The 27,811-nt window shown below is 41.4% G+C and overlaps 1 protein-coding gene and 1 pseudogene across 1 annotated transcript; one reads left to right on the top strand and one right to left on the bottom strand.

Annotated features, from left to right (window-relative positions):
* Window positions 1-7,040: 7,040 nt before the first annotated feature.
* LOC143410507 (olfactory receptor 3A2-like) lies at window positions 7,041-17,760 on the top strand (annotated as a pseudogene).
* Window positions 17,761-26,638: 8,878 nt separating this feature from the next.
* Window positions 26,639-27,580, bottom strand: LOC143410181 (olfactory receptor 1D2). The gene has a single exon (XM_076870908.1). It carries the CDS (start codon window positions 27,578-27,580, stop codon window positions 26,639-26,641), a length of 942 nt encoding a protein of 313 aa, XP_076727023.1.
* Window positions 27,581-27,811: the final 231 nt, after the last annotated feature.

Genomic DNA, 27,811 nt, shown 5'->3' with positions numbered 1-27,811 from the left:
CTTGGCCCCAGGGAAGAACCCTGTGGGACCTCTGGATCCGGAGCAAAGCCCACAGGCCACCTCCACAGGCAGGACTGTGGCAGATTTGGCAAAGGACAAGTCCCCACCATCATGGGGGACCTGCTGAGACCCGGGAAAGGGCACCACTGTTCCACCCTGGCCCAGGTAACTGAGACATGGGGCTGAGGGATCCTCTGCAGAAGGCGCCTGGGACTCTGAGCCCTGTGGGTGAGCGCCCCTCTCCCACCTGTGCTCATTCTCCAGGATCCCTGCGGGGTAGTGCCCCTTAAGCAGTCTTCTGGGCCCTGTGGGTGATCGCCCCTGGCCCAGAAGTGCCCTGATGGTCTCTTTGGTTTCCTGTATATGTTCTTGTCTCTTGCCAGTGCTCAGTCTTCTCTGGTTCGTGGAGGTGTGCATCCCTCACCCTCCAGGGCCCATCCTCTCTGATTCCTCATCCCATCTGGTGCCTGGAATGGACTGTGTGAGTGGGTGTTTTTTTCTCCCAGGTGTAGGCAACCTCTTTGTTCTGAGTTGTGGGTTCCTGTCAACACCACCTGGTAATCTTGGAGCAATCTGGGCAGTTCCTCTTTGCATTGGCCTGCTTGGCCTTTGGTGTGGCTCTACATATAGGCTCTCAACAAAACCTTTTACCACAATTCAATTGTTAGGAGACCTCAACTCAAAGAGCACTGAGGATGGGAATCCATCCCGCCTGAGCCACCATTTCCTGGCCATTTTGCTGAGGAGGCTGCTCTTTTGGACATGATGGAAACATGCCCAGGATTTCAGAAGTCCCTGGGATCAGTTTGTGAAAGGCCAGTTTCCAGCTGTTGTCAGTATCTCCTATTACTTGCCACTGGGTGCACTCTTGGCTCCATGGAAACTCATTCTGATACCTCTGGATCGGGAATAATACCCACCTTGGCAGGATAGTGGGAAACCTGGCAAAAAATAGCTCCCTGCCATCAGGGAGGACTTTGTGACACCTGTGATACAGCAGCACTGTCCCACCCTTACTCAGGTAACTGAGACATGGGGCTGAGGGATCCTCTCCCCAAGGTTCCAAGGACTCTGAGGCCTAATGGTGAGTGCCCCTTTCCCTGCATGGTGCCTGTGGGTGTGCTGCCACAGCCCCCCACCCCCACCCCGTACTCTCTCTTGTCTGGGTCCCGTGGGTGAGTGCTCCACTCCCACCAGTACCCAGTGTCTTCAGGGTCTTGTGGGGTGATGCTTGTTTTCTGTCTCCCACCAGGGCGCAGTCTCCTGTCTGGGTCCTGCAGGTGAGTGCCCCTCACCCACAGGTTTGCAGTGTGCTCAGGTTTTGTGGGTGAGCACCCCTGGATCACTATGGACAAGTGTCCTCTGTGGCCTGCAGGTAAGCGCCCCTGACCTGGCTGATTTGGGGAAGATTCCAAAGAAGTGGTGAGGCTCGAATTAAGTTTGGGAGAATGAGTACAAGATCACTTGAGGAATGAGAAAGGGCAGGGCAGGTTGGTGAAAGAGAATGTAAAGCAAAGGAAGATACTTTTTGTGTTTGGGAGAGTTGGAGCTAAAATGTGTCTTCTTCTTCAGTAATACTTAATGCAGTGTGGATGGAGATGGGGTGGGAGGAAGATAGGACACATGGTAAGAAGATAGCAGAGAAATATTTGTTTCTGTTACCTGAAGAGCAGCATGCCAGACCTCAACTCCTTCCTCAGAGTCTGTAGGCTGGTCTCTCGGCCAGAGGTGTCCCTAGTCTTGGAGGAAGATAGTGATCATCCATCTCAGCCCAGATACTTACATGTGTTTCCTGTGGGTTGGAACAAGGGTACTATGTAGACAGAGTCAGGCAGACAGAATTGCAAGGGCCTTGGGAATCCTGAGCCGTGCTTTTCCCACTCAGCTTACTGCCCAGCCAGTCTTCGTGCTGCCTGTTGGATTCAGTGCAGACTGCTCAGCCCAATGTCCAAGGCCTTCCAACATGGCTCCCGATATTCTCTTTAGTCTTCCCCACAACTGCTTCCATAGGCTGCTGCTTCCCCTGACCCCAGCCAGGCTGGCCTTTGTGCTGCCACTAACAGCTTTCTCACACGCCTCCCCTGCCCTCTCTACCCTTCCTGGAATGTTTTTTCTACCCTATTCCAATATCCAACTCTGGTTCTACTTCCTCCCAGAAGCCCAGTGCCCTTTCTAGACTCTGCAGCCCCCATCTGCCTCTCTCCTCTGTCTCTTGTAACTCTCATTGGAACTCAGCCCTCCTTTGCTGACACTGAAGTGACTTCTTCTGCTGTGATGCTCATGTTCCCACTAGATGATGAGGCTTCTGAGGACAAATATTTAGTTATCCTTTCACATCTGACCCTTGGTCTTGCACAGTGGTTTTCCCTAACACTCTCGACAGTCAGGGAAGGCTCCAGAGAAGAGGTGGCACTTGAGCAGGGCCAGCTACAAGGTGTTCACTGGACAGACAAGGGGGGCTGGTCTGCTTGCAGCTGAGGGGGGGAGTTGGCTGCAGAGGTGGAAGATAATTTTAGAGAGAATAAAAATAACACATACAAGAGAAATTACTAGGGAAGCTTTAGGGAAATTACTCATAATGTCTTTGAACTACATTTTTTTAAAAAAATGGATCATTATGCCCTCTTCATGGTATAGTGTTTGAAGCAAAATTCAGCATATAGTAGGTGCTTATTAAATGTCAACCCCCCCACACACTATTTTCAGTGATGGAGAGATAGGTTCACTGGATTTATGTCAGCTCCCCCTGAAATGTCTGGCACAGGACTGAGGTTACTGGGTACCTGACCTGCTTTTGTTGATGCAGGGCTCTTTTCCTGAGGCCCAGATATTACAGGTGCTGCTTTGAAGTAGGTAGGAAGGACTCCTTTAAAATAGAAAAATGAAGCAGGGATGCATCAGATAGATGTAGAACTAGTACCTTGTCTCCCACACAAGTTGCTGCCCTAAACCCTACTGTAGACAATGTCACCCAGATATACCAAGATACAGAAGTACGCAGGGCACACACCTGCACAAAGACAAAGGCATATCTTGATACCTCCAGATACATGGGCATGCCAATTATGCACTCACACTCACTCGGACAGGAACACACACATGCAAGCACACACGGACAGTCATAGTCACTAACATACAGACACAGACATGATCCATGCACTACAGAAAACCCAGCACATGTGCTACTTACATAAGAAGTACACACAGATCCCCCTCCCACACATAAATGACAGAGACACAGAGACCTCAGGGGGTCCTCCCAGACATAGTGGGACTCAACACAGGTTCACACATAAACGCCTGCTCGCTGCTCCCCCCTCCTTCCTGCCCTTGCACAGGTCTGACTGCCTTATTAGAGAGGTAGTGGGCAATGGTGCACAGGGGAGACCATCACTGGCCCCTGCACTCTCAGTCCTGGGGACTTCTATCCAATTCCATGAATCCAGTCTCTTCCTGGACAGACCAGATTCATCTTTCAATGGGGTGCAAAATAACTTTCTCCTTGATGCCAGTTTTGACCCAAAATGGATTTTTCTATTCTAAAGATCTCCTCCCCTCCTCTAATTCTCTCTGCCAACATCTCACTCATTTCTCTTCAATAATCTGTTCAACGATCTTACCTGTTGTGTCTACTCCGTGTCAGGCAGGCACTGGAGCAGAAGGCAGGGCAGGGACATTCAGAGATGAGCAAGACATTGTCAAGGAGTTTCCCTTTCTGTCTTGATATAAGGCAACTAGTAATGATTCTTAGATACCATTTCTCTCAATACCAGTCACAAGATGGAGAAGCAGTACCTGGAGAAGACACTGCCTGAAGCCATTCAGCAACCAGGGGTGAGCCAGGATTCCAGTTCTAGGTTCTGAACCCCATCTGTGGTTAGCCACTTCCCTGTGCTGTCTGCCACACGTGGGCAGGTACTTATTTAACTCTCTTCCTCAGGCACTTGACCTACCTACCTTGCCTTTCTCCTCTGATTATTCTACTCCCCACCAACAAGTCTCCTGCCTGTCAACTCTGGGCATGATCAGGCTCTGGCCACCACAGCACAGACCCAGGGGGGCTGGTCTCCTTGCAGCTGAGGGGGAGTTGGCTGCAGAGTCAATGATGGGAGGGGTGACAGGCAGGTCAGAACAGAGGGGGGTCACCCACTAATTAATTAACCAGGAAACTCCATGGGGAACTACAGCAGTTTCTTCAATCCCTGGCCCTATGAGGACCCCTCAGCCCTCAGCTAGCCTGGCTTCCCCTCACCTACCCTGCTAAAGAGACAGAGTGGGAGAGCAGGAATGAAGGTGTCTGGGATTCTGGAACTGAGATTGACAGTCCTCAAGTGTGGTGGCTGGCTGTGTGGGCCCACCAGGCTCAGAGGGTAATGCTGTCACTCCTCAACTTCCTGCTGAGCAAATGGTCTGAAAGGGTTGGTTAAAGACCCATGGCCAGGAGACCCAGTCCTCTTCTCCCTGGCTTTCTCCATGTGGAACTTCCACCATCACCCCTAAGGTTTCAACATCACCATGTGACTCCTTGCTCACAAAGGAACTCCTCCTCCCAATCCCCATGTGAGAAGAACATTGTACCAGAGCTGAGACCTGGATGTCCATCTCCCAGTGTGGCCCCAGCAGCCCTTCCCTGGGCCCCACACCCACCTTGACCCCAGAATTCAAGGAAAGGAATGGGTAGCCACAGGTATTGGTAGTCACCCCAGGACAGCAGGATTGAGATTGGGGCAGCTGAGCCTCAGGTGGAGCTGCTCTTTTTGGACTTGTGTAGTACTGCCCTCACTCTGTGGCCAGATTGGTGATGCCAGTATCTCAGTCCTGTCCAGCTTGTGCCAAGGCAAGATGACGTCTACTCCTCATTTCAAAGCCCCCTGACTATCCTGACTTCCTCTCTGACCTAAATGGAGCATCCTCCTGGATCTACAGGAGTACACTCAATTTCCCAGGCTAGACCAATGTCTCCCAAGCTCATTCTTTCTCTGTCCCATGCCCTTCATTTGTCTGGCTGCCTTATAATGCTTGTGGAGCTGACAGTCCCATCTCATGGGATGAACTTCTCCAGCACAACCATTCATTTGCCAACTTTTATCCACTTTATTTGGTAGGACCAGCCCTGTTGATCTCCCAGGAAAGTCAGAGAAGTCTGTGCGTGAGTGAGACATCCTGAATGCAGATTAACCCTGGGCAAGTCACTTTTCCCCTCTGGGTCTGTTTCCTCATTGGCCCATCAAGAAGGATGAATGGCATCTGATAATCCCTTCATAATTGATGATGTAAAATTGTGGGGATGCACCCTTGATAGTAAATATTCAGTTTGGGAAGAGAGAATGTAGGCATCAATAGTTGCAATGCTGGGCAATAACTCTAGCTAATATATTAAGAATTTATTTTTCTTTTCATCACTAACCACAGACCTTAAATTTAAAAAAGAAATTAACAAGATGACATTCACGTAATGATTACAATATTCCACGAGGTGGACATGCCCACAAGTTATTTAATCATTATTGTAATGTTGAACAAATTACTAAAGAAGGTGTGTCCTCCATAGTTCCCTCTCTTCCCTCCCTCATCGTCCCCACAGCTACAGAGAGGACCCACAGGGGTTCCAGAGCTCCAGAGTGGCCCAGCTACTGAGGAGAGGGAGCCAGGGTTCCCTGAATGTCTGCATGGGTCAAAAGGTCCCACCTCTTCCCCCTCCAACCCTTGAGGCCAGAGGGAGACGCGAACATGGATGTGTCGGGTGCTGAGGTTGGAGACTGCTCATTACAGCACTCAGCTAACCATCCCCGGGTGATGCGGAGAAGGATCAGTGCCAGAAGGGGAAACTGAAACAGCGGAGGAGCACAGGCAGACTCCAGCCTTCCAGTGCATCCCTGGACACAGTCTGAAGACAGAACATGCCAGCACTTCCTTCCCTGTCTCCTTCTCTAAGTTCAAATAAAGAACGTTAATGATGTGTGTCTGTTTACAGTGTGTAGGTGTGTGGTCTGGGGCCTGGGAGTGATGCTGAGGGTGACAGACGTGTCTGAGGCTGGCCTTAGTACCTCTCTGCCTGCACCCCAAGACCCCTTTTTCTTTGAAATTTTCCTACAACTCCAGATAGAAAATTTAGAGTTAAATGGATGACTATTTCTGTAACTAATTTGTCAACAATGACTATATCAACACTGAAATATTTTTATTAGTATTATTTTTTCTTGATTTTGGGCCTATGGAAATTCTTGTTTTAATTTCCTTTGATTAAGTGCATCTCTCTACAACAACATGAGGTGTACCTGTGATCCCCTGGCTTTTCCTGCCTGTTTTCTGGACAGTATAGTCAACTCTAAACCAGGGTCTGATCCTTTCTTGTTTTCTTTAATGTAAACCATTTTAAATAAATTCCACTTTATATCAGCCTAGTTATAATTCTCCAACAAATGAATAAATAAATGTATATCAAGTTTTGCATGGTTTAAAATGATTTGTGGAATAATTTCCAAAGATGATGTGTACCATGGCAAGGTATACATGCCTGTAACCCCAGTGACTTTGGAGCCTGAAGTAGGAGGATTGCAAGTTCAAAGCCAGCCCCAACAACTTTGCCAGGCCTTGTCTCAAAAAATGAGCTGGATGCAGGTAATCCCAGAGGCTTGGGCAGGTGAGGCAGGAGGATCACATGGATGGACATGGACATGGACATGTAGCTGGGAATATGCTCACTGTCCTCGTCATTGGTGCCAACAAGTCTCTACATATATCGTGGATGGGTACAATAACAAAGTTTATGAGATGATTGCAGACATCTTAAGGAGAAGAAGTTGGGCTAAATACTGTTGGGAAACCAGTCCAAATCGATGGGCTAGATCATGCTCTTAACAAAAACCTTGCCTTTCTGTGGATAGACATGGACATGTAGCTGGGAACTTGCTCACTGTCCTGGTCATTGGTGCCAACATGACTCTACACCTGGATATACTACTTTCTCTCCAACCAGTTCCATGTAGACATCCTTTACATCCTTTACCACCATGCACAAGGCCTTGCTGGACATCTAGATGCAGAGCAGATCCATCTACAATGCAGGACACCCAGCTCAGTGCTACTTCTTCCAGATCTTCAGGCACATGGATATCTTTCTCCTGATCACAGTAGCCTGCAAAATCTATGTGGCTATCTGCTCATGAGGGAGTAATCATGCTAGCACTTATTTTTATTTTCTTAGATATAATAAATGTACAGTAAAGTGCATAGATATTTAGTTTAGTTTAATAATTTTGACAAATATATACACTTGTATCATCATCATCCAAGTCAAAGTATAGGGCATATATATCTATTATCCCAGAAAGTTCCTCATAATATTTTCTAGTCATCTCCCACCCTGAGACAACACTGATGTGATGTCTGTTATCACCAACCTATTCATAAACTCTATCTGAATGAAATAAGAGTGTACTCTTTGAGGTTTGGCTTTTTATCTGTCTCCCTATCTGCATTGTCGCAGCTGTCCTGAGTTGTCTTTTCCCAAGAGAAGCACCTATGATCCTTACTTTGCTCTCATCACCCTGGTCTATGGCCCAGCAGTCACTGTGCAGTTCACAGTGGTAATGCCAATGATAAATGCTTTCACCAAAAGCCTCAGGAAAAAAAGTATGAAATATGAAGGATTTGGGGGTGGGGAGGGGTGCTGGGGATTTAAACCAGGGGTGCTTAACCACTGAGCTATATTGCCAGCCCCTTTTTATTTTTTATTTTGAGACAGGCTTTCACTAAGTTGCTGAGGGCCTTGCTAATTTGCTGAGGGTGACTTTGAACTCGCAATCCTCCTGCCTCAGCCACCTGAGCCACTCATATTATAGATGTGCACCACCGTGCCTGGCATGAAGGATTCTCTTGAGATAAATTTCAGAGCCCAAATTTCCTTATGGTCTCAGTGAGGCAGAGGGAGAATAAACTAATTAAATGAATAGCAATGATAATACTAACAGCTACATTTAATTGAATGTCTATTAGGCATTACATTTGTTTCTCATAAATATATGATCATTTAAAATTCCTAACAGTTCCATGAAGTACAGCATTATCATATTCATTTATAGATGGTAAAACTGAGGCTGAGTTGTGAGTTCCCATAAGTTTTACAACTTATAGATGCAAGAGCCAGGATTTGCACCAGGTCTACAGGTGTGGCCCTGAGAGGCCATTATTTTCTAAAGACTCTCTTCTAGGAGCAGTGAGGTTGGTATTCAACAACTATCAACAACTATTTCCTCAACAACTATCTGAGTTGTGAAAGAACCAGATGAAATGCCTGGAGGAGAATCTCTTTCCTGAGGATTATGCTAGTTTAGAAAGAACCAGTGAGCTTTTGAAAGAGCCAGAGATTTGACCAAAGACAAACAGAATGGAATACAAATTATTAAACTTGGCTAGGATCCCACTGTGTGGCAGTTTCTATGCTGGGTGCTGTGATGTCAACTCAGTCTGACATGTTCCTGCCTGAAGAGTGTGGTATTTTCTAGGGAGAGAAAGGATCAAATTAGAGAATGACATGTACTTAGAGCTGCGGTTCTCAAACTGTGGTTCCCAGACCAGCAGCAGCAGAGTCACCTGGAAACTTACTAGAAATGCAAATTCGTAGGCCTGTTCCAGATCCAGTGAATCAGAAGAGGCATCTGAGAAAAGGCTGCATAACTTTTAAAGGTGTTTAGGTGCTCACCAGGTGAGATAAGTGATGGAGCTGAGGAGAAAACATTATAACCAACTAGTAGTGTGTGGGGAGGTGGAGAGGAGGAGACAGCCAGGAACTGAAGCAAGGTGGAAGGTCAGGAAACATGGGTGAGTTTGGGGGATATTCCAAGACACTCTTGGTGGCCCATCTGGTGGCTATTTCCTTCCTTACCTCTCTAGTTTTCTCACTAATGGAACCATAGTTTATTAGACTGCAGGTGGAAATTCTTTGATCTCAGAGAGATTAGCCACCACAGGGGCTAATTTGTCCACTCAGTCACAGGTAACCTCATTCCTTGACATGTGATTTGTCTCATTCTTCTTGGCATATGACCTGGTCCTGGCTAATGAGATTACCAAGAACATTGGCTGGAAAGGTCTTCATTCCCAATCAAAGCATGAGACTGTATGTCTCAAGAGGGATGAGCTGGAGAAGGAACGGTCCACAATATTTAGCTGAACTGGTTGTTCTCCCCACCTGGGATCTCCCTCTGTACATCATAGAGTACAGAGCTCAGAATGGTGACCAGATTACTTCATTCACAGACTTAAGAATACCTGCCAAGAGTGTTTTAGAGTTTGTATGTGTGTGAGTAGGCATGCAAAAACAGGAGGCAATGAGAAATAGTTGGACATGTGTAAATCCTCATAATGGAGTTAAGATAGAGTGCTACATATTCTTGGGGTTGTTAATAGTACTTCTTGTTTTCCTTTACTATTGTCAGGAACATTTTCATAGAAGCTGTAACAATTTTTAAATCTTTCTTTTTGCTATTTCCAAGCTCTTATGGCATGAGGGGACTGTAATATGATAAATTATAATCTGATTTTTCTGAAATATTTTCTGACTTTGAGAGATTTCTCATTTTGAAATCTCAACTAAATATTCCCTATTTCCCTAATTTTCTTGCTTCAAAGGAAGGAACAGGTCCCTACCACAATTTCCATAATATTTTGGGCTTAGCTAAGTTGGAACCACAAAAATCAAAAAGAAGATGAGAATATCAACCTCTTGGCCACCCTACACCCATTCTCCATTTCTAATCATTCTGTTATTTGCTTTGTGGAAACTACTTCCTTTACCTGGTGCACACCATCTGGGTTCAGGACAATAAGACCATGTGCCTAGGGGGCTGGGGCTGGGGCTCAGTGGTAGCGTACTTGCCTGGCATGTGTGAGGCACCGGGTTCGATTCTCAGCACCACATACAAATAAATAAAGGTCTATCAACAACTTAAAAAAAAACATGTGTCTAGCTTTTGTGCAATATTAAATTAAAAGGATTTTTGAAGGATCTTTCCATCAGATCTTTTCCATACACATTTAGTGCTTGGGATTTTGACTCTTGAATGGAAATACACAGGACTAATAAAAGACTAGAGACCTTTTATTCCAGGGGTGCTGCTCAAGATAGACACTCAAGGACTTCCTGTTCTCCAGAATCTCTGATGTTTCCCAAGTTCTCTCCATTCAAAGTTGGCTCTTCAGTCTTCTATTTGGTGCTGTGATCTCCTCCCTTTTTACAATACTTTGTGTGTGTGTGTGTGTGTGTGTGTGTGTAAGCAAGCTGGTTGATTTCTGTTGCTTATATTTTTAAAGAAACTCTGGCAGAGACACTTGCATTTCTCAGCCTTTCCTGCACTTACATTGGGGTCATAAGCTCAAGTGGTCCATGGTCTGACTGCAGTGACCTTGGGGGTGTTGGGATCTAGTTCAAGGTGGTAGAGCTTTTGTCAATTTTCTGTCATGGCCATTAAATAGGTAGAGCACAGCACTTTTTCCATACGAAAATATGGTATGATCGAGAAATGAACTTTATTGTGTTCATCTATTGAGAATTTGAAGTTTCTTTTTACCTCAGCATAGCCAACCTCATCCTGACTAAAACAATACTAATTGAAACACTAATTGACAGGAACAAAGTGTGACAAATTCAATGTTGTGGCTTCTTACACACATGCACACATGAGATCATTTGTCTTTGTCTCAGTGCTATAGACCAATACGGGATGGTGATGAATATAAGGTTCAAACACAGACTAATGTATATGTTGTATTTTGGATCTGGAATATCCCCAAAGGCTCTTGTGTTCAACGCTTGGTTCACCCATGAAACACTGTTCAGAAGTGGGGCTTTGGGGATGGGATTGGGTCATGGGGGCTCTGACCTCACCAGTGGATTAATCCATTGATAACCAGATGGACTGCTGAGAGGTGGGTCTTAGCTGGAGGAAGTAGGTCACTGGGGGGATGCCCTTGGGGACTATATCTTGTCCATGCCCCACCTCCTGCTTCCTGACTGCCATGAGATGAGCAGTTTTCCTCTGTCACATCCTTCCACCATCATGTTTTAACTCACCTAAGGCTCAAAACAGTGGTGTCAGCTGAACATGAACTGAAACTTATGAAACTGTGAGCCAAAATAAATCTATAAATCTTTCTCCCTTCAAGTTGTTCATGTATATTTGTCACAGCAACATAAATATGACCAACACAACATACATTATATATATATATATATATATATATATATATATATATATATATATATAGTGACACTTCAAATTATTATTGGGAACAACTTTGGGACACAAGCTATAGAGCTAAAAATATAAAGAGGATGTATTCCTACATCATATCATGTACTACAATGAATTTGAATAGAAAAAATTATAAAATATGAAATGTATAAAATAAAATCATAAAAGAAATAATAGAAAATAGGTAATGATTTTTATAAACTTTAAACAAGGAAAATAACTTCAAGCGTGACAGAAAGAAGAGAAGTCATGAAGTAAATATTTATATATCTGACTATATAAATTATCAAGACACCATTAGCATAAAAGAGCTTTGAAACTGTAATAGGAAAAATATTTTCAGCATTTATGACAAAATGTTAATATTTGCATTAATATAAGAGGGACATTTCAGCTTTATTCACAAAGAAGTGCAAACTAAAATAACAAGGGAAATAATGATTCATGTACCACATCATAAAGATTTTTTGAATGGTAATTTCTAGGGTTGGTTAAGATTAGGGAAGTGGCCTTCTCACACTAAATAGGTAGGAAAGTCAAGTGAAACAATCTGCCTAGTTGAAGTTTGTCAAATTTATAAAACTGTTGAAAATTCCAGGAAAATTTGCAAAGTCCTATCAAAGCGAGTCTCTTGGTAGTGAAAAACTGGAAACCACCCAAAGAATTAAGTTAGGGGATTTGATCAAATAAATCAGGACACGGTTATAAAATGCCAGCCATTGCAGAGTATGAAGCAGATGGATTTATTAATATGGAATCAAAAAAACAAACAGCTTGTGATAGAAAGAAGAGCAGGAGAACAGGAGAGTGGGGTATGCTGAAGAGACCAAGAATGAAAATACCAATAAATAGGCAAAAAAGGAAGGAATGGCTGGCCTAGGCCCAGGCCTTCTCTTTATGAACACCTTTTCCCTCCCCTCATGACATGGCTAATGAGTCTTGCTAATGACACTGCTGAAACCACTCATTGTTAATTGGCCTCCTCCACTCTCCAAGGTCCTAGTTCCTTTCAGAATAAGTACCAAAAGGAAAGTAACTCTTTCTTGGTGCCCCCCCACCCCCGTCTTATTAGCAGAAGACAATCTGCAAATCCCTGGGCTTCCCTCAGCCCCTAGGCTGCCTTATCCTAAACCCTCATTTGGGAGCTAATTAGAGAATTCTTTTCATGGAACTCATAAGGACTTCAGTCCCCAATCCTGGTCCTGGCTGTCTCAATGGAAATAGTTGCTGGAGGAGAGCCTCCTGAGGCTCTGTGGAGCTGTGGAAATTCACAAAGTTTATCAATTAGTTTTTTCTTGTCTGATATATCAAAATATACTGAAGAGTTCGGGGACTCAAGAGATGAATCCCTGTGCGTGGGGAAGACACGGTGGTTTCTACTAGTTCTTTCTTGGAAGGACAGTCAAGTGTGGTACAAGGGCCAGAGGATTGAAATGACTATTATTTGGTGGAGTTGGGTGCATAAATTCATGCTCTGCCTAGAGAGGGAGAGGGAGAGAGGGAGAGGGAGAGGGAGAGAGAGAGGGAGAGAGAGAGAGAGAGAACAAACTCTAGGAATATGGTAACTCTTTCAACTAAAAATCTAATGGAGTATATATACCACATTTTCTTTAACCATTCATCTATTGACACCTGGGTTGGTTCCATAGTTTAGCTCTTGTGAATTGAGCTGCTATAAACATTGATGTGGCTGCATCACTATAGTATGCTGATTTTAAGTCCTTTGGGTAAAAATCAAGAGTGGGATAGCTGGGTCAAATTGTGGTTCCATTCCCAATTTTCTGAGGAATCTCCATACTGCTTTCCATGGTTGCACCAATTTGCAGTCCCACCACAATGTATGAGTGTACCCTTTTCACCACATCCTCACAAATATTTATCGTTGCCTGTATTCTTGATAATTGCTATTCTGAGAGGAGTGACATAGAATCTTAGAGTAGTTTTGATTTGCATTTCTCTAATTGCTAGAGATGTTGAATACTTTTTCAAATATTTGTTGATCGATTGTATTTCTTCCTCTGTGAAGTGTTTGTTCAGTTCCTTATTCCATTTATTGATTGGGTTTGTTTGTTTGTTTGTTTGCTTGGTGTTTTTTGAGTTCTTTATATATCCTAGAGATTAATGCTTTATTGGAGTGCATGTGATAAAGATTTTCTTCCAATCTGTAGGCTTTCTCCTCACATTATTAAATGTTTCTTTTGCTGATAAGAAGATTTTTAATTTGAATCCATCCCATTTATTGATTCTTGATTTTACTTCTTGTGCTTTAGGAGTCTTGTTAAGGAAGTCAGATCCTAGGCTGACATGGTTAAGGTTTGGGCCTAATTTTTCTTCTATTAGTCTCTGTTCTAATGCCTAAGTCTTGATCCACTTTGAACTGGTTTTTGTGCATGGTGAGAGACAGAGGTTTAATTTCATTTTGCTACATATGGATTTCCAGTTTTGCCAACACAATTTGAATAGACTTATCTTTTCTTCAGTGAATGTTTTTGGCATCTTTGTCTAGTATGAGATAACCATATTTATGTGGGTTTGTCTGTGTGTATTCTATTCTGTACCATTGGTCTAGAAGTGTATTTGTGCCAATACCATGCCATTTTTGTTACTATAGCTCTGTAGTATATTTTAAGTTCTGGTATTGTGATGCCTCCTGCTTCACTTTTCTTGCTAAGAATTGCTTTAGCTATTCTGGGTCTCTTATTTTTCCAAATAAATTTCATGATTGCCTTTTCTATTTCTATGAAGAATGTCATTGGGATTTTAAATAGGAATTGCATTAAATCTGTTTAACAATCTGTAGTATTGTCATTTTTACAATATTAATTCTGCCTATCCAGGAACATGGGAGATCTTTCCATCTTCTGAGGTTTTTCAATTTCTTTCTTTAGTGTCCTGTAGTTTTCATTGTAGAGGTCTTTCACCTCTTTTGTTAGATCCATTCCCAGGTATTTTATTTGTTTGTTTGTTTGTTTGTTTTTGAGGTTATTGTGAATGGAGTATATTTCCTAATTTCTCTTTCAATGGATCCATCGCTGATATATAGGAATGAGTTTGATTTATGGGTATTGATTTTATATCCTGCTACTTTGCTGAATTCATTTATTAGTTCTATAAGCTTTCTGGTGGAATTTTTTGATCTTCTAGATATAGAATCATGTCATCAGCAAAGAGTGATAGTTTGAGTTCTTCTTTACCTAATTGTATTCCTTTAATTTTTTTCTTTTGTCTAATTCCTCTGGCTAGAGTCTCAAGGATGATGTTGAATAGAAGTGGTGAAAGAGGACATTCTTGTCTTGTTCCAGTTTTTAGTGGGAATGCTTTCATTTTTTTCCATTTAGAATGATGCTGGCCTTGGGTTTACCATATATAGCTTTTATAATGTTGAGGTATGTTCCTACTATCCCTAGTTTTTCTAGGGTTTCAAACATGAAGAGATGCTGTATTTTGTCAAATGCTTTTTCTGCATCTGTTGAGATGATCGTATGATTCTTGTTTTTAAGTCTATTAATATGATGAATTACATTCATTGATTTACATATGTTGAAAAAACCCTGCATCCCTGGGATGAATCCCACTTGACCATAGTGTACTGTATTTTTAATATGTTTTTGTATGTGATTTGCCAGAAATTTATCAAGAATTTTTGCATCTATGTTCATCAGGATATTGGTCTGAAGTTTTCTTTCCTTTGTGTGTCTTTATCTGGTTTTGGTATCAGGGTGATATTAGCCTCATAGAATGAATTTGGAAGGATTCCCTCCTTTTCTATTTCATGGAATACTTTGAGGAATATTAGTGTTAATTCTTCTTTGAAAGTCTTGTAGAACTGGGCTGGGAATCTATCTGGTCCTGGGCTTTTCTTGGTTGGGTAGGTCATATGTCTCTAGAAAATTGTCAATGTCTTCGATATTTTCAATTTTATTAGAATATAAATTTTCAAAATAGTTTCTAATTATCTTCTGTATGTCATATGTGTCCATTATGATATTTTCTTCTTCATCTTATATTTTAGTAATTTGAGTTTTCTTTCTTTTTCTCTTCATTAGCATGCCCAGGGATTTATCTATTTTATTTATTTTTTCAAAGAACCAACTTCCTTTTGTCAATTCTTTCAATTGTTTCTTTTGTTTTGATTTCATTGATTTCAGCTCTGATTTTAATTATTTCCTGTCTTCTACTGATTTTGGTGTTGATTTTTTTTTCTTTTTCTCGGGCTTTGAGATATAGTGTCAGATCATTTATTTGTTGACTTTTTATTCTTTTAATGAATTCACTCAATGCAATAAACTTTCCTCTTAATACTGCCTTCATAGTGTCCCATAGATTTTGATATGTTGTATCAGGGTTCTCATTTACCTCTAAGAATTTTTTTATTTCATCCTTGATTTCTTCTACTATCCATTCATCATTCAATTGTGTGTTAGTTAGTCTCCATTTGTTACAGTAGCTCCTATTTTTTATTTTATTGTTGATTTCTAATTTCATTCCATTGTGGTCTGATAGAATACAGGGTATTAGTATTATCTCTGGTTTTTTTATTTACTAAGAATTGCTTTGTTTATTTTTGAGAAAGATCCATGTGCTGCTGAGGAGAAAGTATATTCACTTATTGATATTCTATATATGTCTGCTAAATCTAAATTATTGATTGTATTATTTAGTTCTATAGTTTTCTTATTTAGTTTTTCTTTGGAAGATCTGTCCAGGAGTGAGAGGTGTGTTAAAGTCACCCAGTATTATTGTATTGTGGTATATTTGACTTTAGAAATTGAGAAGGGTTTGTTTGATGTACATAGATGCTCCATTGTTTGGGGCATAAATATTTATAATTGTTATGTCCTGTTTATATATACTTTCCTTGAGAAGTATGAAATGTCCTTCTTTGTCTCTTCTGATTAACTTTGGTTTGAAGTCTACTTTATCTGAAATGAGAATGGAAACCCTTGCTAGTTTATGCAATCCATATGAGTAATAATTTTTTTCCCATCCTTTCACCTTTAGCTGTGACATCTTTGCCGATGAGGTGAGTCTCTTGAAGACAATATATTGTTGGGTCTTGCTTTTTAATCCAATCTGCCAGTCTGTGTCTTTTGATTGATGAGTTTAGGCCGTTAACATTCAAGGTTATTATTATTGAGGTATGATTTGTATTCCCTGTCATTTTGATTTATTATTATTTTTTATTTATCTTGTTTTTCATTTGGTTGAATGTCCCTTTAGTGTAGATTCTCCCTCTGATGGTTTTCACTTTTTTTTTTCCACTTCATCCTCTTGGGATATTTGTTGAGAATGCTCTGTACTATAGGATCTCTAGTTGTGGATACTTTTTACTTTTTTTTATCAAGGAATGTTTTAATTTTATCTTCAAATATGAAACTTAATTTTGCTGGGTATAAAATTCTTGTTTGACATCCATTTTCTTTCAGAGCTTGAAATATATTATGCCAGGACCTCCTAGCTTTGAGGGTCTGGGTTTAGAAATCAGTTGAGATTTGAATTGGTTTCCCCCATATGTAATTTGATTTTTTTTCTCTCACAGCACCTGCATGATCCAGACAGTCCAGAGGATACTGGTGGCTGCGTCCTGGGCTTGTGCCTTCACCAATGCACTGACCCATACTGTGGCCTTAACTACCCTCAACTTCTGTGGCCCCAATGTGATCAATCACTTCTACTGTGACCTCCCCCAGCTCTTCCAGCTCTCCTGTTCCAGCACCCAGCTCAATGAGCTGCTGCTCTTCCATGTGGGTTTCATAATGGCAAGAACCCCTGTGGTTCTCATCATCAGCTCCTACATTCACGTGGCAGCTGCAGTCCTGCGAATCCGCTCAGCTGAGGGCAGGAAGAAGGCCTTCTCCACATGCGGCTCCCACCTCACTGTGGTTTGCCTTTTTTATGGGACAGACATCTTCAACTACATGCGTCTGGGTTCAGAGGAGGCTTCAGACAAGGATAAAAGGGTTGGGATTTTCAACACTGTCATCAACCCCATGCTGAAAGCACTCATCTACAGCCTCGGAAACCAGTTCAGGGTGCTCTGAGGCGAGTATTTGTGGTCATTGACATGAGAAGTGACAGGATTCCTCCTTTCCTGCCTTTTCTTGACAGCAAACTTTCCCATAAAGGCAACAATCAATAAAAAAAAAATGGTTCATAACCATTTTTCCTATCTCCTAATGCCTGAAGTTAGTGTTATGTGTTTGCCCTACAAGGAGACCCTGCATAATTCATTCAGTTTACCCATTCAATAAGTACTTGTTGAATTACTTCTGTAATCCAGAGAGTCTTTTAAGAAATTGGTGAGCAGAATAGACAAAAGACCTGCATGAACTCACATTCTATAAAATAAAAGTCAGCAAGATAAATGAGCAACACATACAGTGTATCACAGAGTAACAACTGCTAAAAAGAAAAACAGGTGTGAGGTCTGTGAAGTTAGATACTGACAGGCAAGGCCCCTGGGCACATGGCTACCTTATTTTTACTGTGGCGACTTTCTGGGTAGAATTAAAGCCCTCTATGTCTGGGGAGCAATGTCCCAAGGGAACATCCATTTGGTTCCTCACAGGTTAAATATCTAAAAATGTCATTTTAAAGTTTCCTTCTGGTGGGGATGTGAGATTCCCTCCAGACCAGAGTGTGGAAATTTTCTTTAAAAACCACAGTCCCAGTGCCAGGGATGATCTCATCCAACTCTTTGCCTTTCATCTCCAAGAAAATTGGTTTCCTTTCTTTACTATCACATAAGAATCTCATGGATGCTTAGGGAACAGGAAGGATATAGATAGGGAAAAACTCCACAAAATAAAAATTGCATTAATGTACACAGAGTACATCTTTTGGGGGCAGGAGGCAGGGAATTGAACTCAGGGGCACTCAACTCCTGAGCCACATTTCCAGTCCTATTTTGCATTTTATTTATTTAAGCGACAGTCTCACTCAGTTGCTTAGTGCCTTGCCATTGCTAAGGCTGGCTTTGAACTCGCAATCCTCCAGCCTCAGCCTCCCAAGCTGCTGAGATGACAGGCATATGCCACCCATGCTTGGCTCACATGGTACATCTTAAGATCAAAAAAGGAATGTTCCATGCCCACCCACTGCCATGCCTTTTTTTCTTAATTGATAGGTCCTTCAATTAAGGACCTTCATCATCATACATAAGATAATGACTTTGTAAAAGTAAGTATTTAAACTCCAGCCAGGTCCATAGAATTTCCAAAGTGGAACACCCAAGACAATCTTCCTTTCTTAGTTATCTCTCTCCAAACTTTTTAATTGGAAATACGTATCAATAAATGTCTGTGGAAGTGATAGTGATGTCTATTGCTATGTAGATGTGTATCTTCCTTTCTTCCACCCATCCTCTGCCCTTCACCCCCCCATCCTTCATCTTTTTCTCTCTTTATTTCATGGACTAAACAGAATATTTGATATAAGGTGTACAAATAAAACTTGCCTTTAAATATATTTTGTTATTGTACTTGAATTACAATTCCCTTCCATCTCCTAAATATGTTTAACAAGTAGACACCACATTTTCCTCGTCCCCTTACCTATCCTTCTTTTTTTTTTTTCAATATCCCATTTCTAATCATTCAACTTTTGGTGATGCTTCTAACTTTTTTATTAGTACCCCAGCACAGCTCCAACCCAGAGCATTTCCTCATCCTGATGCTTAGCCAAACTTTAGCCCATTGTTCTTGATTCCTGTCTTCTCTCCAGCCTCCCTGGGAGAGTCATTTATCCCTCTTGATGATTCTTCTGGCTCTCTGCTGTATCATCCCTGTGCCTGTCCCCTGGCTGCACCTGGGTCTTGGCCTCATTGTGATTTCTTCTCAGAGATGAGGGATGGGGAAGATGGGCTGAGGGGAGGATGCGCCAAAAAAAAAAAAAAAAAAAAAAAAAAAACTGAAAGTAAGAGGTAGAATGGTTTGGAATGGAGCAGTGGAGATTAAGTATGAGGCCATAAGGAGGAGATTGGTGGATGGGATGGCGAGCAAAAGAGGTAAGAAGGAGGGACAGAGATTATGGGAAAGACATGATGAGATGACAGGAGATGAGAAGGGATGGGGGGATTGGGGGAATCAGACAAGATGCCTCGGGAATGTCAGCAAGGTAACAAATGGCTGCAGAATAAATGAAGAATGGGCAGGAAAGGGGGAGAAGGAGGAAAGTCATTGTGTGGAATCCCTTCCATCAATGTGTGTGACCATCTAATAACCTGCTTCAGCAGCTTTGAGGTCATTGGTGGGCCTCACTCTTCCTACCAAGAAAAACAAAGAGGTTGCGCTTTTTTGAAGTATCGTGATGCCGTTACTTGGGTACTTCTCCTCTTCAGCGTCTAGCTAGGGGGTGATTATAGAAGGACACAGCATGAGAGTGACATGCGGGAGAGAGCAGGGAGGATGTGTGTTCTGGGAGATCATCCTCCATAACCATCAGCCATCAAAGCCCTCAGCCTTTCTGCCTTTGGGCCCACACCTGACAGCTCTGTGTGAAGCACAAGTTGAAGTGTGTGTCTTTCCTGACCCTCTTGGGTCTCCAGTTATTTTGGGTTAGAAGACAGTATTCTTCCCTCAAAGGGAAAAATTCTTATGAACAGAATCTGGGGATGTGGGTTGTACTCACAGCATCCCTGCTCATCCTGACCATGGTGGGCTCATTCCCGCCTGTACAAGGGAGTGGGACAAGATTGTCTCTCCACAGTCTTTTGTTTAGTGACATCTGAGTGTTATCATCTGACTGAACTTTCCCCCAGACTCTTCACATCAAAAAAAAAAGAAAAAAAAAACATTTGACAGCATTACCCACCACCCTTTACAGCACTCCATGTACCCCAGGAGCCTTTAACACTCCCCTACCTAATCTTATATATGACCCCCAAAAGGTCCCCAGGGCCTTGGCAGTGGCTACTTCTGAAAAGTCACCCCTTGCCCATCTCCTGCCCAGCCTCCAAGACCGAAGGGTTTCCTGACAGGTGCAGAAGTTCTGTTTCTTTTGGGATTTCTCTATTTGTACCCCAAATGTAAACATACTTATTTTAATATTATTCATAAATGTCATAACTGATTGTGGAAACATTACTCAATAGAATTCATCAATTAGAAAATAAAAATCAGTAGAATAGAGGAAAGAGACCAGGGGTTGGGGGAAGGGAGGGATGGGGGAGTGCTGGGGAGTGATAGTGGTCAAATTATATTGTTATGTTGTGCACATGTACAAATATGTAACAACAAATTCCATCAATATATACATAACTATAATGGACCAATAAAAATGTGTGTGGGGAGGGGGAATCACACAAAAGAGAAAGCGTCAATCAAAAATAAATAAAGATTGAAGGGAAAATCAGTAGAGGAAGGAGAATGGGGGAGAGAGGATGTTGCAGTCTAGCTGGGCACAAAATAACCGAGCCACCACAAAAGCCTTGTAGATTCAAACAGCAATTCTTTATTCCCGAAATTCTCACCGGCATTCTACACGCACGTTCTGGGGAAAATCCATACCTCCACTGGGTCTGCATCCCAAAATACTCTCTGAATCCCCTGAGAACTCAATGGGAACTCAAGGAGCGGGCACCTGAGGCAGCAGGACATGCCCTATTCTCAACAGGATCCACACCCTAAACCTGGAACCGCCCTAAACCTGGAACCGCCCTAAACCCGGATCTGCCCTGGTCCTTGAGCAGGGTCACCTTTCTCAAACATTCATGCAATGTCACTGCAAATGACCTGGGTCCAAGGCAAACCCATTTCCACAATGGAGAGTCCTCCCTCTAAGCAACATTGGGTAGGCTGACAAAGAAATTGCCATGCGTCATTCCTACTTGGCTATGGCTCTCAGCAAGAGGAGAGGAGGGAAGGGAGCAGAAACAGGGACTGAAACTCAGTAAATCAAATTCCATGCATATATGATTTTGTCAACTACTATGCATAATTATAAAATGCTCCAATAAAAGAAACATTTACCTCCCAAAATTCAAGTATTCCAATACTGTGCTGAAATTCCCATTGTTAAGAATACACAGAGACAAACCCACATAAATACAGTTATCTCATCCTAGACCAAAACCCCATAAATATACATTGGAGAAAGTATATCCTCTTTAACAAATGATGCTGTAAAAACTGGAAATCCATATTCATAAAATGAAATTATATCCCTTTCTCTCACCCTGCACAAAACTCAACTCAAAGTGGATCCAGGGGGGCTGGGGTTGTGGCTCAGCGGTAGAGAGCTTGCCTAGCATGCGTGAGGCCCTGGGTTCAATCCTCAACACCACATAAAAATAAATAAACAAACAAAATAAAAGTATTGTGTAAAAAAAATGCTTAAAAAAAAGTGGATCCAGGACCTAGACCTTGCACTAAAAGAAAAAGTAGGCCCAACTCTTCATGATGTCAGCTTAGAATATTCCTCAACAAGACTTCTAAACCACAAGAATTAAAATCAAGAATCAATAATTGGGATGGTATCAAACTAAAAAAGCTTTTTCACAACAAAGAATGTGAAGAGAAAGCCTACAGACTGGGAGAAAATCTTTGCCTCCTGTACCTCAGATACAGAATTCACAGAGAATTAAGTTCCAGGATACAAAAAGAACTCAAAAAATTTAACACCAGAGCCCCTAAATAACAGAATCAATAAATGGGCAAAAACACTGAACAGATACTTCACAGAAGAAGAAATATGAATAGTCAACAAATATATGAAAAAAATTTCAGTGTCTCTAGTAATTATCAAGAATACAAGTAACAGTAAATATTGGTGAGGATGTGGGGGAAAAGGTAAATTAGTACATTGCTGGTGGGACTACAAAGTGGTACAACCACTCTGGAAAGCAGTATGGAGATTCCTCAGAAAATTTGGAATGGAACGACCATTTGACCCAGTTATCCCACTCTCTTTATGTAAGAAAACAAAAACATCACAGGAAAGTGTAATTCTATTGATATGAAATGTGCATATCATACATGCACAATTCTTATGAATAAAGTCTCTGGAAGAATAAACACAAAATTTTTAAGAAGAGTTAACTCTGAATAATGTGATTTGTACTTATTTTTCTTTTTAGTTATACATGACATCGAATGTATTTTGACATATTATACATACATGGATTATAACTTCCCATTCTTGTGGTTATACATGATGTGGAGTTACACTGATGAAATCTTAGAGCAGATTTGATTTGCATTTCTCTAATTGCTAAAGATGTTGAACATTTTTTATACATTTGTTGATCGATTGTATTTCTTCTGTGAAGTGTCCATTTTAAGTACATAATACACCATCATTAACTGCAGTCACCACATTGCACAATTGAATTCTAGAACTGATTCCTCCTAAATGAAATTTTGTGCCCTCAGATAAACATTGTTCATTTCCTTTTTCCTCGTTAGATGAGTTTTTTCTCCTCCAGATTCTTTCAAGATTTTCTCTTTGCTTTGGCTTTTTCTGCAGTTCTCTGTGAAGATTATTTGGTAATTTTCCTGTTCAGTGTTCTCTGAGTTTCCTAGATCTGTAGTTTGGTGTCTGTCGTTAATTTTGTAAAATTCTCAGCCACTATGACTTCATACATTTCCTCTGTTCCTTTTACTCTTTCTTCTCCTTATGATATTGCCATTGTGCCATGTGACATCTTTTGTACTTAAACCATAATTCTTGTATATTCTGCTCTACATTTCTCATTCTTTTTTTCCTCTTTGTTTTTCAATTTGAGAAGATTTAGTGACACATCTTCAAGTTCATGGATTTTTTTTTCCCCCTTGGCTTCATCTAGTCTACTGATGAACCTAGTCCATCCTGGCTGCTATAACAGAATATCATAGACTGGTGACTGGGAAATCCAAAATCAACTTGTCTGTAGTTTTGGTGTCTGGTGAGACCCACTTCTTGGTTCAGATAAGGCTTTCTTCCAACTGCATCCTTATATAGTGCAAGGGATGAGAGAGCTCTTGGAATCACTTTTATAAGGGCACTAATCTCACTCATGAGGGCTCTACTGTATTATATGCTCTGTTATTGCCATTCTAGATGCATAAGACAGAAGTAAATCCATTTCAGAATGGATATTTTAGAGCATTGGGTTAATTCCTCCAGAGTACTTGGTTCAAAAGGACCACTCTAGACTCTTGAACTTAGTCAAGCAAAGAAATGGCCTTACTCTTGAAAGTCTAAGAGGCATCAAAAAGCTATGAAATATGACTCAATGGGCCAATATCAGGAGAGAAAGGAATCCCAAAGTGATGCAATTAGCAATTAGCTTTCCCTTGAACCGCAATTGCTGCATCCAGTGCAAGGCTGAGAGAACAGAAGGTGCAGCTGAGAGAACAAGAAGTGAGCAGAGTTTTTAGCAGATTTATAGGGCTAGAGACAAAAAAAAACTCTGAGTTAGGAGTCTGACAAGTTACAAAATACAGTGAACACTCTAGAAGGTCATTTGGGATTTCCAACATGCTACATTCTAGTAATGAGTCATAACAGAAACTAACCAATCCTCACCCAGCCTGAAATGCATCTTTAATCAGCTCCATTATAGATTGGATGAAGAAAATCTACCCCTATTCTTACTACCCACCGGAAGTAGAAACAAGTTATTTCCAGAGAAAGAATCTATAATCCAAATCAGTGTCATCCAGCAGAAATTTAACCACATATAGAATTCCAAATAATATACATAATTTAAATTTTTCTAGAGTCACTTTAATAAGTGTAAAAAAGAGGAAATTGGAATTTATTTTAGCACCATATCTTATTTAACCTAATAATCTAAAATATCACCATTTCAACATGCAATAAAGATTATGAAATTATAAGTGAGATATCTTACATTCTTATTTTTCATGCTGACTTTGAAACCTGATGTGGATTTTTAACTTGTACAAAATCTCAATTGGGTGCTAAATTTTCATCAAAAATACTGGATCTGGTTTCTCTCATCCTGAGATCTAGCCCTCCCAGGGCTGGACTGGGGAAGGGGAAATGTCTGTGCTCATTCACATGGTCCAGTTATTGGACTGAGAGTCCTGGGTCCTCGCTGGCTATCAGCTGGAGGCTGCTTTCATTTCCTTGCTGCTGGGGCCTCTCAAAAATATGGGTTGCTTCTTTTCTCAGATCAAGGAGACAGAGGTCCAGAGAGCAAAGAGATGTAAATTATAGTCTTTCATAACTCATCTCTGAAGACATATCTCTTCACTTTTGCTATATTCTTTTTGTAGAAGAATGTCCCTAAATTTGGCCCCCATGCAAAGAAAGAGATTGTACAGAGACATGAATTCAGAAGCAGGAATCATTGGGAGCCATTGTGGCAGCTGTCTACCTACCACCCAAATGCCCATCAGTGGGAAATGGAACACAAATGAAGCATCAGTCAACAACAGAATGGAATGCATGCATACATGTTAAACCATTAGGCTGATGAAAGAAGTCAGGCATAAATGATTCCATTCATCTTAAATTCTAGAAAGTACAAACTAATCTATAGTGAAATAAGCAGATCTGTGGCTGCCTGGGTCTTGTGATGAGGGAGGGATCCGTGACAAAGAAGAAATAGGAAACTCAAGAAGAATATTCTGCAGTTTGGTTGTGGTGGATTTGAGTAGATATATATTTGCCAAAACTCATCAAATTTTACGTTTTATGTTTTATGTGAATTATGTTATATGTAAATTTTACCTCCATAAACCTGTTTTAAAAGAATATTTATAACGTGGCAATATTTACATTAAATTTCAAAACACTGCAAACATAAGTAATGCACATATTTTAGGATACATATGTGTAATAAAACTACAAAGAGAAGAAGAAAGTGACAAACACAAAATTCAGGATCATGGTTATTTCTGAAGGAGAGACATACATAGGATTCCATGTGTTAAACATAGGGATGAATTTCTAAGTATAAATGTTTTATTTGGGAATAATATAAAAATTAGGATTGCAGTCTGGGGCATGTACACATAGACTAGAGCCTCAAGTGCATGACAAAGGAAGTCTAGGGTCTATCCAGAAAGAAGAAAACTATAAGCTGTTTTGAGAGGAAGCTTATTGGCACTTGCAGCATTTTGCAGAAGCTGGTGGGCTCCAATTGGCAAGTGGCTGCAGCTACTAAGCAAAACAGTTTGAAAATCAGAGCAGGGAGTTTCATCTTAAGTTACTAGTGAAACTAGTCAAAGTCACAGCTGGTTGTTTCATGGGAATGGCCGTATGGAGTAATTCTTGGAATTGGTGCTGGCAACCTGAGCGTTTTCCCCAATGGTCTCTTGGCTCTGTGGTTGGGCATGACTAATAACTGTATTTGTATAATCGATTTTTACATTTCCTTCTTTTAAGATCTTTCTCTGAAAGCATCACTGACCAACTGTCCTGTAGTTCAGTCTTGATTGTCCCTCAACGCTGGAAATGGACCTGTTCTTGTTGTTGGCCTGGTCCCATGGGGGGTTATAGGGGCCAATGTAAGGGACCCAGGCTACAAAGAGGCCAGATGGAAACGTCCCTACTCTCTCTTAGAAACTAAGTGTAGACTTGTACAAACTTTGTGGAGGCCAATTGGAGAAATTTTCAAAGGCCTAGAAAATTAAAACAAAAAACAACTTTGACCCAGCAATTCCACTTCACCAATTTCCCCTAAGGAAATAAGACATAAGTGAACAAAGATGGACCACAGAGCCATTTATCATTATGTTGCAAACAACAGGGAAAACCTGAGTTACTACATATTGGATAATAGGAAGTATGTTAAATGAATTGTGACATATTCATTAAACTGAACATTGAAATACTGTACAGGCATTAAATAATAATATAGCTGAATGTTATCAGAAAAATTTATTTTTTATTAAGTAAAAAGCAAGTTTCAAAATAATTTGAATTCATTCTAGGGGGAAAAGTGTGTTTAACAAAGATCAAAGTCTAGAATTTATACCAAAGTCAAGCAAGAGTTGTCTTTGGATAGAAGAAATACAAACTATTTTCAATTCATTTGTACTTCTAATATTTCTAAACTAGAGTTGATTTTTGCTTAAGAAAAATAATAAAACGTTTTCTGCTTGCTGCTTTTGCCCAGCTATCTCTGCTTAAAAACCACAGTGATTATTATGGGCCAGGCACCCTTCCAGACACTTCTGAACATTATCTTATTTAACCCTCACAGCTGCTCACTGATGTACATGGGTCTCAATTTACAGGTATTAGCCTGACCATATTTATTGTTGAGACTGGCGCAGGGGAGGACATAAGGTTACACAGAGAGGCTCTGTCTTCACCACAAATTGGTAAACTTATTCTGAGTAGGGTCTATGTTCTAGTCACTTATATATATCTAGTCACCTAATTCCCTCTACAGGTCTTACATGTGGTAGAGGATACTCCCAGTTCCCACTTCAAGTTGACCTCTGAAAGGCTTTCCCTAGGAGGAATCTTCCCAGAGCCCCATGCATGTCCTTGTTCCTGAGGCTGTAGATAAAAGGGTTCATCATGGGGGTCACGACAGCATACATCACTGTGGCTACTGAATCCTTCATGGAGTAGGTATGCAGGGGCTGCAGATACACCATGCCAAGTGTCCCATAGAAGAGGGAAACCACAGCCAAATGAGAGGCACAGGTAGAGAAGGTTTTGTACTTCCCAGTGGTTGAGGGTATTCTGAGGATGGCTCTGACAATGCGGACATACGACATGATCATGAACCCTAGTGGGGTGAGGAAGATGAAGCAACCTGTGGCGATCAGCACCATGTGGTTGATCTGGGTGTCAGAACACGCAAGTCTCAGCAGGACGTACATCTCACAGAAGATGTAATGGATCTTGCGGGATCCACAGAAGGTCACTCTGGTCATGAGGAGAGTGTGAATGAGGCCATAGAGGATAGATAGGGCCCAACACAAGGTGAGCAGCAGGATACAGAGCTGAGGGTGCATGGCTGTGACATAGTGGAGGGGGTGACAGATGGCCACATAGCGGTCATATGCCATCACGGCCAGGATGAGGTTGTCCAGGGCCACCAAGGAGACCAGGAAGTAGAGCTGTGCCAGACACCCTGGGTAGGAGATGGCTTTGTTCTGGGACTGAAGGTTCACCAGCATCTTGGGGATGGTGTTGGTGACAAAGAAGAGGTCAGTGAGGGAGAGGTTGGCCAGGAAGAAGTACATGGGAGTGTGCAGGCGGGAGTCAGAGCCAATGGCCAGGATGATGAGCACATTTCCCACCACAGCCACCAGGTACATGGACAGGAACATCCAGAACAGGATCTGCTGCTGCTCGGGAATCTCTGAGAGCCCCATGAGTAGGAACTCAGAGTCCTCACTCTGGTTTCCTCCATCCATTCTCCCAACTCTCTGCAACAAGAGCATCAAGAAATGCTTACCAGATGCTCTCAGATGGATACGGACACAAACATAGACAAAATCCACTGTTTTCTCAGCAGTAAAAATTTTGTGATATTTTTAGGTTTTCAACCAAGTAATAATAGGCACAAAAACATAACTTAGAAAATCTTTACGGGACAATCATTCTAGCAACTTCTAATCTATCATATTTGATGTTATAGAAATAAT

This window comes from Callospermophilus lateralis, chromosome 11 (assembly GCF_048772815.1).
Source record: "Callospermophilus lateralis isolate mCalLat2 chromosome 11, mCalLat2.hap1, whole genome shotgun sequence".
In the NCBI taxonomy this organism is placed as follows: Eukaryota; Metazoa; Chordata; class Mammalia; order Rodentia; family Sciuridae; genus Callospermophilus; species Callospermophilus lateralis.
Note: the sequence above shows the minus strand (reverse complement) of the source record. Positions and strands in the feature narration are given on the sequence as shown.

Bases quoted from the DNA above. Each gene is read 5' to 3' on its own strand.
- LOC143410181 (XM_076870908.1), bottom strand. From the start codon at position 27,580: ATGGATGGAGGAAACCAGAGTGAGGACTCTGAGTTCCTACTCATGGGG.